At 42.6% G+C, this 16,071-nt stretch overlaps 2 protein-coding genes across 2 annotated transcripts; one reads left to right on the forward strand and one right to left on the reverse strand.

Annotated features, from left to right (window-relative positions):
• Positions 1 to 11: 11 nt before the first annotated feature.
• Positions 12 to 7,205, forward strand: tor4aa (torsin family 4, member Aa). The gene is made up of 3 exons (XM_010905393.4): positions 12 to 171; positions 3,766 to 4,242; positions 4,343 to 7,205. Exons 2-3 carry the CDS (start codon positions 3,766 to 3,768, stop codon positions 5,195 to 5,197), a joined length of 1,332 nt encoding a protein of 443 aa, XP_010903695.2. The 5' UTR covers positions 12 to 171; the 3' UTR covers positions 5,198 to 7,205.
• A 293-nt stretch (positions 7,206 to 7,498) lies between these two features.
• Positions 7,499 to 14,333, reverse strand: zgc:56235 (porin). The gene is given in 10 exon segments (XM_010905390.3): positions 7,499 to 9,164; positions 9,299 to 9,335; positions 9,337 to 9,357; positions 9,517 to 9,667; positions 10,296 to 10,517; positions 10,753 to 10,958; positions 11,584 to 11,586; positions 11,939 to 11,988; positions 12,284 to 12,355; positions 14,191 to 14,333. Coding segments are annotated over 9 exon segments (849 nt in total). The 5' UTR covers positions 12,351 to 12,355; positions 14,191 to 14,333; the 3' UTR covers positions 7,499 to 9,072.
• Between the last annotated feature and the right edge of the window lie 1,738 nt (positions 14,334 to 16,071).

A 16,071-nucleotide genomic window follows, 5' to 3' on the forward strand; every position in this document is an offset into this window, starting at 1 on the left:
ACAAAGGACAAAATTGGAGATGGGTAGGGTTAGAGAGAAAACTAGTTTTAGAAGTCACTATCCAGTATTTGAGTTCTTATTACTCAATTGCTCTGAACCGTAGAACTCATGGAGCGAGCCTGGTAAAAAATATCAGTCTGTAGGAGGCTTAATATTACCTATACGTTCAAGGTAAGCACAGTTTATGTGTATTCTTCATTTAACTTTTATGAATACTTTGTCCTTCCTCTCCCTCTACTCTTTCTCCTTTCATTACTTACAGTTTTCTGAGGAGGTATTTGCAGCTGTCTCTGGGTGTTTGGCCAAATTCACACTATCGCTTAATTCTTTCACTCAGTTAGAAAAGTTTGGAAAACACTCAATACTTCAACAGTGCAAGGTATTGTAGATGTGTATAACAATGGAAGCAGGGTATGTGAAGGGAGATCTAGTATGTTTGAGATACGTGCCTCAAACTTCAGTTCTGTTGTTGCGTTACCCAAGTTAGAGAAAATATTCAACGGGTTTATATTTCTGTGCGCGCGCGTGCGCGCGCTCATGCACGCAGCACAAGTGCACACATGTGTATCTAGCACACAGCAGCCAGGACCCTTCCCGTAAGGAAATGTCAGTAGAAAGCTGCGGTCTGAGAGAGTGGAATAGAAGACGTACAGAAAGCAACCAGGGAAAAAATTATTAAAAAGGCTCTAGAATGTGTGGAATGTGTGGCTCTCTCAGGCCACTACTTGTGAAGTTAAGATTATATCACCTCATTTAGCTGCAGGGCACACTGAAGTGAAGTTATTCAAAATAGGTTCTGAGGTAGTTCTGACGTAAATTACCTGGCCGGATTAGTTATACTTGGTGGAGACTTTTGGTAGCAGACTGTGGTTAATTGTTTTATTTGCATATGGTCCAGCTCCTGTGGGATGTCTAATGTGTGTAATTCCATTGTTCCCGAGGCCTACGTACAGTCACTATTCTCACCAACAGTTCCCGGCATAGGTCAGGCTAGGGATGTTTATCGGGAAATGGGTTAATACGTTCATGTTTGATTTGCTGTCTTTAGTGGGAAAGCACTGAAGGGTATACTACAAAGCGAGATCAGTCAGTTAGCCGGCTAGATTTGTTTCACTCCAATTGACTCCAACAACTTGCTTTTCAGTTCATTAAGATAGCTTTAAAAAAAAAGGTTAACAAACTGGCAGCTGGAATCATCAGGTATCGTCTTGATCTGCAACACAGCCAGGAGAACTTTGGACAGTGGCAGCAACGAGTCTTTGGTGCCTGGTACTCGGGAGCTGTGGGCCAAGACCTGATGTCCTCCTAGGTTGGAACAGAGCAGGAGACAAGAACATTTAGAGAGTGCATTCCTTAGGTTTACAAGGATTTACTGTGGAGAAGGAGAACTGACCCTACTCCGGCACATTAATATAGCAGCGTAAAACCTTGGGTCTGAGACAGGGGGGTCCAGTGACACTGTGGCCCTATCCAGGAAAGGCCCCAGACAGGGCCCAACAGGCTGGAAATAATATTTCTGTTTTCAAGTATAGTTTGATACTACAATTAGCTCAAGCCTGAAGAGTAGATATAACAAAATGTAAAAAGACTGGGTATTTTAGGAAATAATTTTTCTGTGGTTCATATTTTTCTACCCCTTGTTTCAACCTTTTTGGGAACATCCACCATTGTCCGGTTTGGATCAGCCTACATTTGGCCCAAATGAAGACCCTTATTTTTGGTCAAAATTGGTCCAGTCTGACATGGGGTGGATTTCACTGGAAAGATACCCAGCTTGCTTTTCGGGTATTTGTTTTTACATTTACATGGTGATCATTAAGCATACAATGTTATCCAGATCCCAAGTTTGAATAAACAAATTTCATCCCATTCACATTTTCTCCCAGACCCATTGCTGAAGCTGCTGTAGTAGCCAAGAGAATCAGTCTGAAGAACCAAATGTTTTCCATCCAATGCAGCATTTCAGATTGCTAGTGTTCAGGTGTACAGAAGGCTGACTGCTACATTGTATGTTTTGCTTGGGCATGTCGTGTTTGAGTTGTTACCATCACATTACTTATTCTACTGGAGGAAAGGGGAAAGCCCTGCTTGATCTGTGTGCCTTATGCCCGTCCTGAAATATCCAGTACTCTGATTGGTCAAGACAACCACAAAGGCCGCCACAACACTATGATTTGAGGAACAGAGAAATTGTGCCCAAGTCAATTCATCGGGCAAATCTACAAATGAGGAATAGATATAGTCATTAGTGTAGGGTGAGTAGAGAAGGGGTGGGCGTGAGAGTTCTAATCTGTGGAGTTCCATTGCTGAGCGATAAAGAGTCTGAAATGTTCTCGTCATTTTGATCAGATCGTTAGTGATCCATTAACCCTATCTCCAGCTAGGCTCTTGAAGTTATCAGATACAGAAAATGTTGAGACAAAACTATGTAACCAGACGTTTCCTCTGGCTGCTAGCAATGCTGCAAATAATTCAGATGGTTAGGTGACGAAACACACGTACCCTATTACACACACACAATGTATTGTGACTGCACAGTTAGCTCACATGATTTACTACATTAAGTTCACCACAACCAACTGACGTGTCACACAAACTGTGCGTCCACTTCATGTGCAGTAATGAGTTACATTTTTATCAGTTATCGATATTGGTAATGTAGTGGTGTTAGACCTATTTTTAGAACGTGACCCAAGCCGTCCATAACTGTCAACAATATGTTTGATGGAGTAGAGTCTTAACATGTTGATAACAGGCTGTTGATAGCAAAGCTTCACCTGGGAAAGGCCAGATTGTAATTGCAATACATTTCCACTCAGTCTCACCTGGGAAAGATATTTGAATATACGCAGTATAATCTTCTGAAGAAACAAGTGTCAGAAAGACGCAGTTACTTCATTACTGTCGGTGAGCCAATTAGTTGAATGACCTCCTTCTTGCTCTCTCTCTTAAGCTCTGTTTGTCTAACATCACAACATACTTAAAAAATGTCAAAACAGACTAATGATGACTAATTTTGAGTCATAGACTAACCGTTTGCTACAGAGCTGAGGGTGAATATTTAAGCCTAAACTGAAAAATAACATGTCGTGCAAAAGGTTGTTTAGTGTCTTTGAGAAACTACAAAAACATTATAATTTGTTATTTGTTCATATTCATTAATAAATTGTGACAAAACATTTAATACCACTACAAAGTCACAATGCATGCCTCAACTGCAAAGTTTATAAACATATCTAATTCCTCTAATCTTTATCTGTCAATCTGACCCAATCTGACTAGAGGAAATGGCTCAATGGTAGCAAACACATACACCCACCAAGATACGTCTGTTTGCCGCCTGAAATTATTACACAGCTAACTGCAATCTCTGATCTTTGGAAAACAATATTATCCAAAGATATTTACACAATTACTATACATTCCCATGGTATTATGTACTTCCATACAGGAAGATATCTGACAATGTGCAGGATTGGATATTATATGCTCAAGGAGAGACAGTTGGTTTTTGAGATAATGTCAAAGAAGGAAGTTGCACCCCTGATTTTCCCCATCTAATTTTACAACGACAGTGTATCTACAACCATAACGTAAAACATTAGCATCCATTGAAAGCATATTGAATGCATCTTAACAAAGAATCTAAGAGAAGCTAGTCAATCATTAACATTTATTCTTGCTAGTTCATCTTGGCAGAATATATTTTTCTTTCAACAAAAAGAAAAAAACAATCCTGAATTGAATGAATAATCTGTTCCTCAGATGGAGGACCAGGATGTTTATGACAGACTCTTGGGGTCCCAGGCGGATGGGGAGACGGTAGAAGAGAAAGAAGAAAAAAGTGAAGGAGAGGTTGAACCCAGGGCGTCTGGGTCATGTGCTCAGAGTTTCTCCCAGTTTTCGACTTCTTTGCGCGCTGTGCATCGCATTAGACAGAAGTACCAGGCCATGAAGAAACGGCGGCTGGAATTGGCCGGACTGGAAGTAGGAGGACTGGGGTTTGGGGCTGGTTCCCTAACAGGGGCTCCTGTTCGTACAAGCCCCAAAATCTTCACCTTTGAGGGTCTGACCCCATCCAGTTCCTCCTTGGCCTTCTCCTCCTCACTCATGCAAAAAAAGAAGAAGAGGTCACGGCGGGTCATGTTTCCCAGTGGAGGGGGGTACAGGGCCCCTGTCATAAAGGAACACAGCCGAGCCAGGCACTGCCTCTTCTTCCTCTGCACCATCCTCTTCCTCCAGGTAAGGAGTTAATGTGTGGGTTTGTTTGACAGAAGTTCAACTTTGTCACGTCATCTGTCAGTATGTGTCATCGTGTTCTTTCCCTCCACTCTCTACCCAGGTGTATAATGCCATAGAGAACCTCGATGACCACGTCCTGAAGTACGACCTCGAGGGATTAGAGAAGACCCTGCGTAGGGAGGTCTTTGGGCAGCAGGGGGCGATGGATGCTCTGTTAGCCCAGCTTAGAGACTACCTCTCTACCTATGTTCACAGTAAGCCGCTAGTCCTTTCCTTACACGGGCCCAGTGGCGTGGGGAAGAGTCACTTAGGGCGACTCCTGGCTGGACACTTCCGTTCTGTGGTGGGGGAGGCCCTGGTTCTCCAGTATTATGTGTTGCACCACTGCCCCCTGGAGGAGGACGTGTGGCGCTGTTCCCGAGCACTGTCGATCTTAGTGTCGGAGATGGTGCTGCAAGCGGAGGAGGAGGAGAAGATTCCGGTGTTCATCTTTGACGAGTCAGAGCATCTTTACCCAGAACTTCTTGATGTGCTGAGGGACCTGGTGCACTCCAAACGCTCCAGCGAATACATGAATGCTGTCTACCTGTTCCTTAGCAACCACGGGCACACCCACATAACAAAGCACCTGCTCTACAACTCATCCAGTAACTTCATGATGTCCGCGTCAGGGACCTACGGCAATCTGGTCAAGGAGCTGACCCCGCTGTTGCGAAACACTCTGGAGAATGTCCACCCGCTGTGGGCAGAAGCTGAACTTTTACCCCTGACCCTCCTGGAGAAAAGCCACGTGGTGGAGTGCTTCCTGGACGAGATGACGAGGGAGGGGTTCTACCCAGACCATACCAACATTGAAAGGCTGGCGGGGGAGATAGAGTACTACCCAGCGGTAGGGGAGCTGGAGTATGCTGTGACAGGATGTAAACAAGTAGTGGCTAGAGTCAACCTGCTATGAAACCCACTGTGGGATGATACGTATGGAGAGTTACGTTTCAGAAAAAAAAATTGGTCAGTTTCTGTGGTGCTCAAAAAACTGGTTTGGCCCACAACATTTCGGAGCCTAAAGTATTTTTAGTGTTTCTTGTGATCCACCACCACCATGCAAACAATTCCAACGTTCCCAGTCACAGCCCACCTTGGGGGATGGGAAAAACATTGTTGTAAACTGGGATTGAGGAGTATCTCCATGATGAAGGCTTATAATTCTGAGTTGTTGTAATGGTGTAATACCGCTGTGCCCATTCTACCACTACGCTGTTAATCAAATGTTGACTGACAGTGATGCACAGGGGGACAGATTAGGGATTAGACCAAGACAGTCTGGTTGTGACAATGACAACTGCAGGAGTAGGGATAACACTAGGGTGACCACATTTCAATCATCCTGATGTGGAAGTAAAGTCCCCATTGGTCATGTTTCTGCTTTAACTATAGTTTGGAACATTTAGGTCCCAATATATATAGAAAAAACGGATTATACTTGTAAGTCCTTTGAAGGGACCTTTTAAAAACCCTTTCTTACTTAATCCTAAACCAAACCACAAACCTGAATTCTAACCGTAAATCAAGCATACCAGTGAGAAACTGCCATGTTAAGTCTGGCAATATGTATTTACTTAGCCTGATTTACCATGGATTACCATGTTTGAGAGGACTTCAGGTTCTCACAAGTATAATGACGTGAATACACACACAAACACTCCTACACTGAAGGAGCTAATTGAATCGCACATAACTCCCTCTGCCTTGTGCAACTTTTTGTGATGTCGAAACGAGAAACCACATAGTATATGTTACTGATATTTAGATTTGCCTCCTTTTCCATGTACAGCTGGAATTCATCCTAAATGATAATTCAAATGTTTTTGTAATTGACAATATGACATGACCAACTTGATCTCAGCGGAATATGTAATTAGTGTTCTTAAATTTGCATGACATTTACATTGTTAGGGTCGCCTACATTCCAATACGCTACTAATTAGGGTTAAGGTATCACAGTAAAGGGTTTAAGATTAATAAAATGTCCATGGATTTGAATTTGCAGCCACTGATATGGTTGGAGATGTTTCTGTCTACTCACCATCCTTGACCACAACACTTCCAAAAAGCTATCCTGACTACATGAGCTCACAGCTTCCCCTAGCAGAGACTGTGCCCTAACCAAGCGTCACATATCTTACAAATTAGGCGGTCAAAAATGTACGTATACCTTGAAATTACCAATATTGGCCTACGTTTGATCTTGGGCGAGGAATCCGTTTTCAGCACGTGAAGGACATATCCTTAATTTTCTCCCTTCTTGCGGAATATTGCTGAATTACAGCAATAATAGTTGGCAGTCAAACCGATTCAAACCAACTGCAGCGCACTAACGCTGGAAAGTTACTTTCACATTTGGTCAGTGTGAAAAATAAATAATGACAATGAATTAGATGGCACAGTGATCACTACACTATTCAGGGCATGTTTACTCACTTGAACAGAAATGTTGTGAACTGTGTAGAATTTTAAAAACCAGGAAATAAAAAATAAAAACCAGGAAATTGTCTAGGGGTTTGGTTTCCTGTCGGCCACTATTCATATTGGCTGATGGAGAGAGTGCAGCTCCCTCTATCACTACGGATAAATTATGGATATTATGGAAACAATACATACATTTGACATATGCTCCCTTAAACATCTCCAGTACCATTATTTGTACTGTATGGGCTGTCATTAAGTGCAACATGACAGCACATACTAGTTGGACTGAAGAAAATCTTTGTAAAATATTGGTGTTTATTAAATGTGTTGATAAAATGCAGGGGGATATAGTTTCATTGAGGAACACAGGAAAATACACCAAATGTCAAATGTCCCGCACAATAAAGATTGTGGTCACCCTAAGTTAGGCAGTACATTGCCAGGCAGTATTTGATGTATTGTATACTGTTGACAGTAAAAATAATGTATTGACTAAACTGTATCATGCTTTCTTAAGGACCAGGGTTTCAGATCAACTGGCTACAGAACCAACTTCTTCAGAAGGAATTTGAAATTCAAAATCCATATGGAAATGTCTCCGACTAGGCCCACACCTTGGCTCACTGTCAGATTCTCCCACTATCCTTCCCATGGTATGAATTTCACTATTCTCACTTCAGTGTTACAGGTAGAGTAATAGTGGGAAACAGTGGCACTGCCCTCGACATAAACGAGAATTACGGATTTATCTTGACAGTGACGATATCCATAATAACACACAACACCAAAATAAAGTGTGGTTTCACTTTATTAGAATTTAATTGTTTGGGGGGGAAAAAAGAAGAGGTACAATGTCTGAACACACAAAATCAAAGATACGTAATTATGACAACAAATGAAAAAAGAAAATGTATGCTTGGTAATGACTTGAGATAAGGAGGAGGGACAGAGCCTTCACAACAGCCTCTGACGTGGTCCCTTAGTGTTCTGACCATACAAGTTTGAAACTCAAGACAATAAATGTGTATACTATGTACAGATTGGACTGACTTGGGAGTGTTGATTGGCTCCTGACTGGACCAATGACAACCTGTAACAGGTGTGGGTCCAAAGCAGGGTGAGCACAAGCATTCTAGAATGTTTCATTTCTGTTTGAGCATCTAGAATATTGTAGAATAGACTTACAGGATGCCCAAACAGAAATTAAAACTCTATAGTCACTTAAAATCCTCATCATGTCCTTATTCATCATGCAATCACTAATCATAATTAGACTAGATAGATTAAAACAATACTGTGGAAATGCCACCAATGCTAAACTACAGAAGATTCCACCATATTGTTTTCACCTACCGACAATCCTAATTAATGGCCACAGAGAAAATGAGACAGAGAGGAAGACATTTGAGTTTTAAATCCTAGAATATATAACTGGATTAAGTCAACAATACTCCCCTCTGGTCCTTCACGTTCTAGAGCAGAATGTGGCATCTTCCACATTGTCAATTAGACATTATTTAGACTCTTATTCAATAGCAGCGACATAGAGGTGGTGAAATGGTTCTTTCAGAAGGTTGGGCTCAATTCAGTTGCAAATTAAATTAGCTTTACTAGGATGGCAATATGTATAGCTTAACTTTCTCCAACCTGCCGCTTATGTGGCCAACCACAGCAAGAGCAAAACTAGATCAACATTTCATACTTAAATCAATACACAAACAGACTACCTTGTTTTTTTAAACTAAGAGAATGCTAGGTATAAAAATGTCTAGCTTCCATCCTACTTGTGCGCTACACCAGATAGTCATTCAGATATGGTTAATAGTTAAAGACCAACGGGAATCTATACACTCATACGGAAACATACATGAGCTACTCATTTACTGATTACCTCAGCCAAACCCCTCCGGCCGGGAAACCAATAGTGCCGCTTCAGTAATCAGAATATAAAACCTAGTCAGAGCGTTTCCGTACAGTCATTTAAGGGAGGTATGTTTAGTGCCCGACCATACCCACTCTGAAACGCTGCCTTTAAAACTAGATGACAAAAAGTGCTATCTACCTAAACCGAAGAACTAGCATTAACCAGCCAAGACAAAAGATTGCCCCCTCTCGTTTCTCTCTCCCTCCCCTTATTTGTTCAGGTAATTTAGCCACTTTAGTCAAGATGGACACAGCTACCACAGATTTGACTATTACTGCCAAAACACTGTTGGTGTAAGGGGATGGGGGTGAAGGAGAGGAGACATGATTATGTTGTCAGGTAAGGACTATGGGTGGGGTGTGTGGAGGTGTGTGGTTGGGAAGAGGACACATTTGGTGGGCTCTGGGCTGTTTTCTTTGTTGGTGGGTCTTAGTGCCACTCTATGCCTCCAGTTCAAAGCCCAGCCCCACTTTATGCCCTCCAGTATTGAAGTTCTTCCCATCGATCAGTGCTGACAGTGTCACCTTCACACCTACAGAGAGAGAAAGAGATGAGCATCACCAAAACACTAGCGGGACCTAACAACGGTTGTGCTCAGAGAACCAGCCTCCAAGAACATGGTGAAGTCTAATCAATCATTAGATGACTGATGGAAACATTTCCCACCTGGTCTGAGGCTCTGGGTGTACCCCACTCCAATCATGGCTGGCGTTGTTCACTTTGGCCTGCAGGGAGAGAGAGACAAAATGTGTGTAGGTGCGTCTATCTAAACTCATTTTAGAGGGCTATGAGAAGGATCTATGAGAAGAGGCTGTGTTGACAATAAACCCGTAACCTAAATTCTTGTATTGACCCAGGGCAGCGTGTTTGTGTGCGTTACTCACAGACAAGGAAGCGTCTTTGTCTAGAGCGTATTTGGCTGCGATTCCGAAACGTGTGTTGTTGCTGCCGGCTGTCCAGGCCAGGGTGACCGCCGTCTCCAGCTGGTCATCCACCTTCTGGTAGATAGAACCCCCAAACTCCGTCCCATCGTTACTATGACAGCAGAGAGATCAACAGTGACAAACAAGCTCAAATCAACCCTTTACTTCTGACGTTCTCAACTTTTTTTCTTGACCACGACACACTGATGGAAAGGATGATAAATGAGTCACAAAAAATTAGCCCCCATTACTAAAGATTGTAACTCATCACTTGATGCAGACTTAACTAATCTTCCTTTTATTATAGAGTAATTGAAGTTCATTTCATTTGGTTTTCTTCCTAATGATTATTAATGTGTGTATCACTAAGTGTCCTGCAAACCTGAGATAGAAATGAAATTAAGTTGTTACAGTAATATATTTGACTTTTCAACAGTTTAGTGCTGAGATGTGGATTCCTGCATTGTGAAGACAAGCCTATGGAACATAAAGCCATGCCCTGTTTGTACGACAGAGAGTGTAGTACAATGATACATTTGCCTTTAGTAAAATTATACAAATTACCTTCTCATGATGCAAATCTAACTGTTAGAGCACAGTGGACTTGAACAATGACGCAGATGCATTACTGAAATTATGCTCTAGGATAGATCAAAATGCCAAGTTCATTCCACAGGTGAGGTTCATAGGGAAGTGGTCAATTGTTTTCCAGCCATGACTCACTGTATCGAGATACTCACACATTGGTGTGGAGCTGGAAGTCTCCAGCCTTGTAGCCCAGGGCAAAGTTATTCTGGGCCAGTTTAGACTTGGCTGTATCGAACGCCATCTGGTACCCGGCCAGCCAACCCTCATAGCCCACCACGGCTGATGCGTGGATGATGGGTCCCTCAAAATCAACGTCACAGCCCACGTTGAGGAAATCACACTTGTAGCCAGTCTTCAGCTTGCCACTCTTCTTGCTGACAAAAACAAATTGAGAGGAGGCAGGCTATTTACACCGATAGAAACCAGATTAGGGCAGAATACAGCCTAGTGTTTAAAGAATCTGTAGTAACAGAAATATTTCCAGATCAAGTCAGCAATGTGAAAAGAAAAAATATGAAAGGATGAAACGGTATGCATTCACTACTTTAAGCAGCCTGAACAAGAGTGTCTGCTTATAAATGAATGAACCAAATGTAATGACCGTCTCACCCTGTGTTTGGTACGAAGGATGTGTCCAGAGCAACTTTCAGGCCCTGAGCCAGCTGGTCCTCCACAGTGACCTCAGTAGACAGGGTGTTGTCGGTGTTCCACTTCTGGTTGAAGCTCAAGCCCAGCTCCTTCATCTTGTACTTGGTCTCCAGGTTACCAGACGCCTTCCCCGTGTCAGTGTTACTAGAACCTGAAGTGTTGAACTCCTGAGGGGGAAGAGGAACAAATGAGATTCAGAGAAAGGCAGGCTAGGGATGATGGTGTGGGAGAGGGAGAGTTAGGGGGTCAAGGAGTTTGCATAGAATGGATGGAGTGAGAGAAGGGAAAAGAGATACACATCTGGATGAGACAATTTGTATTGAAAAGGCAGTTTTGCTGCGACTGCAGTAGATGAATGATGAAGGAACTGTGGAAAAAAGAAAATGAGAGGATGAACACAAAGGTCAACAAAGCGAGGAGGACTGAATTAATGGCAGCGAGACTGAAATTATATGTATAAACAGGTGGACAGAAACACTGGCAGTATGGTCCCAAACAAAGAAATGGAGGACAAAATGAAATTAGTTCAAGACACTTAACAAGGGAAAAACTAACAAAATGTAGATCACTGACACCCAACGCTGAATCCAGTTGGACAAAGAAACGGATGTGAAATGAACTGAAAATGGTTGGTCCAGAGACATCTAGTCAGTCATAATCACTAGGCAGCAACAAGACAAACTGGCCACCAGTACTGTGGGGAAAACACCAGGGTCTCCTCATCTTCCAGCACACATCACATATCATGCTGCACAAACAGACACCAGTGCATCGTGGGATAAAGAGTCTTACCATCTACCATAGGAAGCAGTCCATGAGGCGGCAGGAAGGCAGTGGGACAGATCAGGGGTTAGGACAGGGAGATAGAGACAGACAGGCCCCCACACGCAGTCATACACACGTGGTGGCACACACACCGGCCTGTCATACACCTCTATCCTGAAGCATAGAGCCAAGCAAAGCCAGCGGCATCACCTAGCAACCTGTGATCACTAAGAGCTCAGAATTACAGACAAAAAAGTAATTGCAGAACCACAGCCTGGAAGACAGAGAGTGAGCGTGAGAAATATGAGCCACGAAGCCAGAGTAAGTGGGACAGAGGTGAGAGGGAGATAGAGGGGTGAAAGGACAGAAAAAGCAGACTCACCACTCCACTCTGGGACTTGGTCTTCAGGTCCAGCTTTACAACACCGAAGCCTGGAGGGAGACTCGCAGGCATAAAACATACATGGTAGTGATAGTTTAAGACTTGTTAGAAAGAATGACAATTGGTTTATGACGCCTTAATGTACACATTTTTTTCTCTAACAACCCATAACAGTCAGATGAGTGCAATTAACAAATCCCACTGGCAGATCTCCAGGTGTTCACACCATAACTTGATCTGTTCTTTCCTGCTCCAGCAAACTCCCCTGGCTCGTTTGTAAAGTGACACCTTGGCTTCTCCAACACAGCATAACAGTTCAGGTGTCCATAAAGTTAATTAACTTACCATAACCCTTGCTGAAGATGTCTTTGGCAGCCTTGCCTAGGTCTGAGTATGACGGAGGGACAGACATCACACCTGGAGGATCAGCGAAGACAAGCCGGTAAACATATGCAGACCTGTTCTCCATTGCAATGCTTGATTTGTATAATTAATAAAGATCAGATGCTTTTTAAGAGTGTGATTTTGCAGAATATTGCAAACAGCTGACAGGATTCCGGCATGACTGTGATGTGCCAGCGTCTTTCCTGCAATAGGTAGCCACTTTTTCCCTAGTGATGCACCTTCATGTATGGCAACCGGCATGCTGGTAGGCTAGGTAGATAGGTCATGTGACTATTATCCCAGTGAGTGAGCTAAGCTAGAGAACAGATTGTTTCTCCTTGGCCAGGATGCTAGCTGGGCTGCTAACTGGGCCTACAACACTATCACACTCAAAGCAGGCCACAGGACACCTCCTTGTACACAAAGCTGGAGCTCTGAATTAGTTTGCTTTGTTTGACCTAGAAGCATAGGGATGCTTCACATCCCATTCTAGACACCTGTCATCTCATTAATAAACTGACGTCAAATTTGATGTGCATTTTCCTGACTGGGGACAAGCTCAGCAGCTTCATGAACTGGATGCAGTATTTGTAAACTAGGCCTTGTAAAACACACATTGTATTTTAGAAATCACAAAACAGATTATGAGCCAACCTTGCCACTTTCATTTGTTACATTTATTTACCACCTTAGTAACTTAATTAAATACGGAAAATATATGTTAATTACTCTGTACTAGCAAACTCGCCAACGTATCTAACCCCAAAGTACTGTATTCAATATTGAAGTTGAAAGCGACATAGGACACAAAGTAATATCTTTATAGTCTTGCACTTTTGTGCACAGCTTGAAAGACCGGGTACATTGTTACTTTTCATTCTGGAAGAGGGATTAGCCCCCTGATTATTTTATGGACGTTACTAGCTAGGACAGTTGACTAGTTAGCTAGCTAGCGTTAATAGCTGATATAGCTAACGACGTCGTTACAACTATAGGATGCGTTGGGTGGGTTGATATCAGTACGGTTAAGTTAACTAACTTGCTAAAACGTAAGTGAAAATATTTCTAACAGGAGACAGCAAATATTCGTAATCCCACGACATCGCATACATTAAGCAGTAAATTGACTAGTTAGTTAGCTTCACCCAATATACTTGCCGGCTAAGTAAACTAGCCGTGGCTAACGTTAGTTGTCAAGAAAAATTTACACGCACACACAACCCTATTACTGGAGTGTCTCAGTGCTGTAATGTTTTTTAAATTATTAAATTAAACCATTATAATGTAAAATTGTTTATTTTGTGAGTTGCAATCAAACATATACTTGGGATTAGACAGTACGACTACATTATGTAACATTTGTGGGGAGTTTCAATCCTCTCCTGAGCAGGGGACCCCACCCCCCCAGCCGAGTCCCATGTATCCTAAACTAAGCTAGTAGTAGCACATCTTAATCAAATTATCTACTAATTATTAAACCCTTGCCTTGACTGGTCGATTTAGGTGAACTAGTTCAGGACTACAACAAAACTGCGAGACGCTCAGGGTCAGCAATGAGACGTTTGACAACCACGGATACTACATAACTGATAGCCAGTGACATCCAGCCAGGCAGAACTGCCAGATAACTAACGTTCGTTAGCTTGCTAGCTATTGTATTGTTGGCTTCAACGGAGATGGAGTGTAATAGGCCCATGTAGCGGGTTAGCGAGCATAAGCTAACTGCCCATCTGGTGTAGTAACTAACCTTGGCCAAACGCGCTTGTTAATGAAATGACAATTGTACGATTTATCAATGAAGTAACAGAATTATATGAAATAAACATGCACGATTTATACTAACTACATCAGCAGGAGATTGTTCATACCAATTTTATGCCGTGAAGCGAGGAAAGCGGTGTATACGATCTGGGCACTGTTCTAGTTTCTTCACCCCGTCAAAGCTATCATGGGTTAGCGCTCTCAAACCACAAGCTAACGTCTGCTGTCAAGATAGGGCACATTGAAGGATACGCAAGGAGCATGCGCAATTGAATAGGGCGAGGCCATGAATGGAATGCAGATGAACGTGTTTTTCTATAAATCATTGTGATCCAGTTCAATTTTTAAGTCCAACTGAATCTTTAAATGCAGCAGGCTTGGGTTGGCTCTTTGGTTTTAATATAATGTAAAGCAGAAATGCAATTTTAGTTTAACTGTTGTATTCATACAGCTTAGTATCAATCGTAGCTATTAGTCTCTCTAGAGCCAGACGACTATTCCGCAATTGTTGAATGGCTTCAGTTCAGATAAGGGTGAAGCAATGCTTGTGTAACGCTCCTAAGCAATCTTCTAAATACAGAAGGCCTCAGTTCTAACAACATAAAGAGTTGATAACAACTGTATAATCGATTATCCAAATTGTATTCTTCGCGTATCAGACAAGCACTGTTCAAAATACTAAGTAATTAATGATGAAAAGAAGTGACCAGAGATCACATTGTTCGCAGTGCATCGTGATTTAAATGTGCGCATTAATATGGGTCAGAGTGTGATAGTGAGTTTCAGTAGTTCGAATAAAAATGAATTTCAATTCACAAATTACAGGATAAGAAAGTAAGAAAATGATGCATGCTTTTCCAGGACATGTCTGTCGAAGTACCTCAAGCTTTCTGCCAAGTCCAACAATGCTGCCAGTTTGTGCAAAGTACAAAGTGTTTGGTGGTTGGGGTTAAGAATAGGGCAACTGACCAAAGCCTTTACAAAAAGGACAGTTTTACACTGGAGTAAAAGAGCATTAACCGCAGTCAATATGTGATATATTGGAGAACACTAGAATTGGCAGGTCCACCATTGGTGCCCAGGTTCTCTTCACAGATGAGAGCAGGTTCACACTGAGCACGTGATAGACGTGAAAGAGTCTGGAGACACTGTGGTGAATGTTATGCTGCCTGCAACATCATCCACCATGACAGGTTTGGTGGTGGGTCAAGCTGCACAGTGCTGGGCTGTGTGCACAGGTCCCACTAGAGGACGTCGGGCCATCCTCATGAAATCTGTTTCTGACAGTTTGGTCAGAAACAGGCTCTGGCAGTGCTCCTCCTCGCATAAAGAATACTGGTCCTGCTGCTGGGTTGATGCCCTTTTATGGCCCTGTCCAGCTCTCCTCGTGTAACGGCCCGTCTCCTGGTAATCTCCTCCATGCTCTTGAGACTGTACTAGGAGACACAACAAACCTCCATGCGACGGCACATATGGATGTGCCATCCTGGAGGAGCAGGACTGCCTGTGCAACCTGAATTGGCTGCAGGTACCGCCTCATGCTATCAGTAATGACAAGGGAAAAACACAAAACTAGAGAAGAATCAGTCAGAAAGGATAAGGAGAGAGCAATTGTCTGTGGCCACCACCTGCAAAATCATTCCCTTTTTTGGGGTTGTCTTGCTGTTGCCTCTCCAGTGCACCTTTTTTCACTTTCATTTGCACCAAAACAGGTGACATTGATTAACAATCGCTTATGCTTTTTATCCGGACAGATTGATAATCCCTAATTGACTTGGTGTTGTACTTTGTTATAGTCTTTGAGCAGTGTAGTTCTTTCATTGTTTGGAGCTGTGCTTTAGGATATTGTCCTGTTGTGGGAGGAAATTAGCTCCAATCAAGAACCATCCACAGGGTATGGCATGGTGTTGCAATATGGAATGATAGACTTCCTTCTCCAAGATATTTTACCCACAATTCTCCACTTTACCACGACCAAATCACCCCCA

Source organism: Esox lucius, chromosome 14 (assembly GCF_011004845.1).
Source record: "Esox lucius isolate fEsoLuc1 chromosome 14, fEsoLuc1.pri, whole genome shotgun sequence".
In the NCBI taxonomy this organism is placed as follows: Eukaryota; Metazoa; Chordata; class Actinopteri; order Esociformes; family Esocidae; genus Esox; species Esox lucius.

What these genes read in the sequence shown, in the direction of transcription:
- tor4aa (XM_010905393.4), top strand. Translation starts at nt 3,766, where the DNA reads ATGGAGGACCAGGATGTTTATGACAGACTCTTGGGGTCCCAGGCGGAT. An exon ending in GCACCATCCTCTTCCTCCAG is followed by an intron (nt 4,243 to 4,342) that starts GTAAGGAGTTAA and finishes CTCTCTACCCAG; the next exon opens with GTGTATAATGCCATAGAGAA.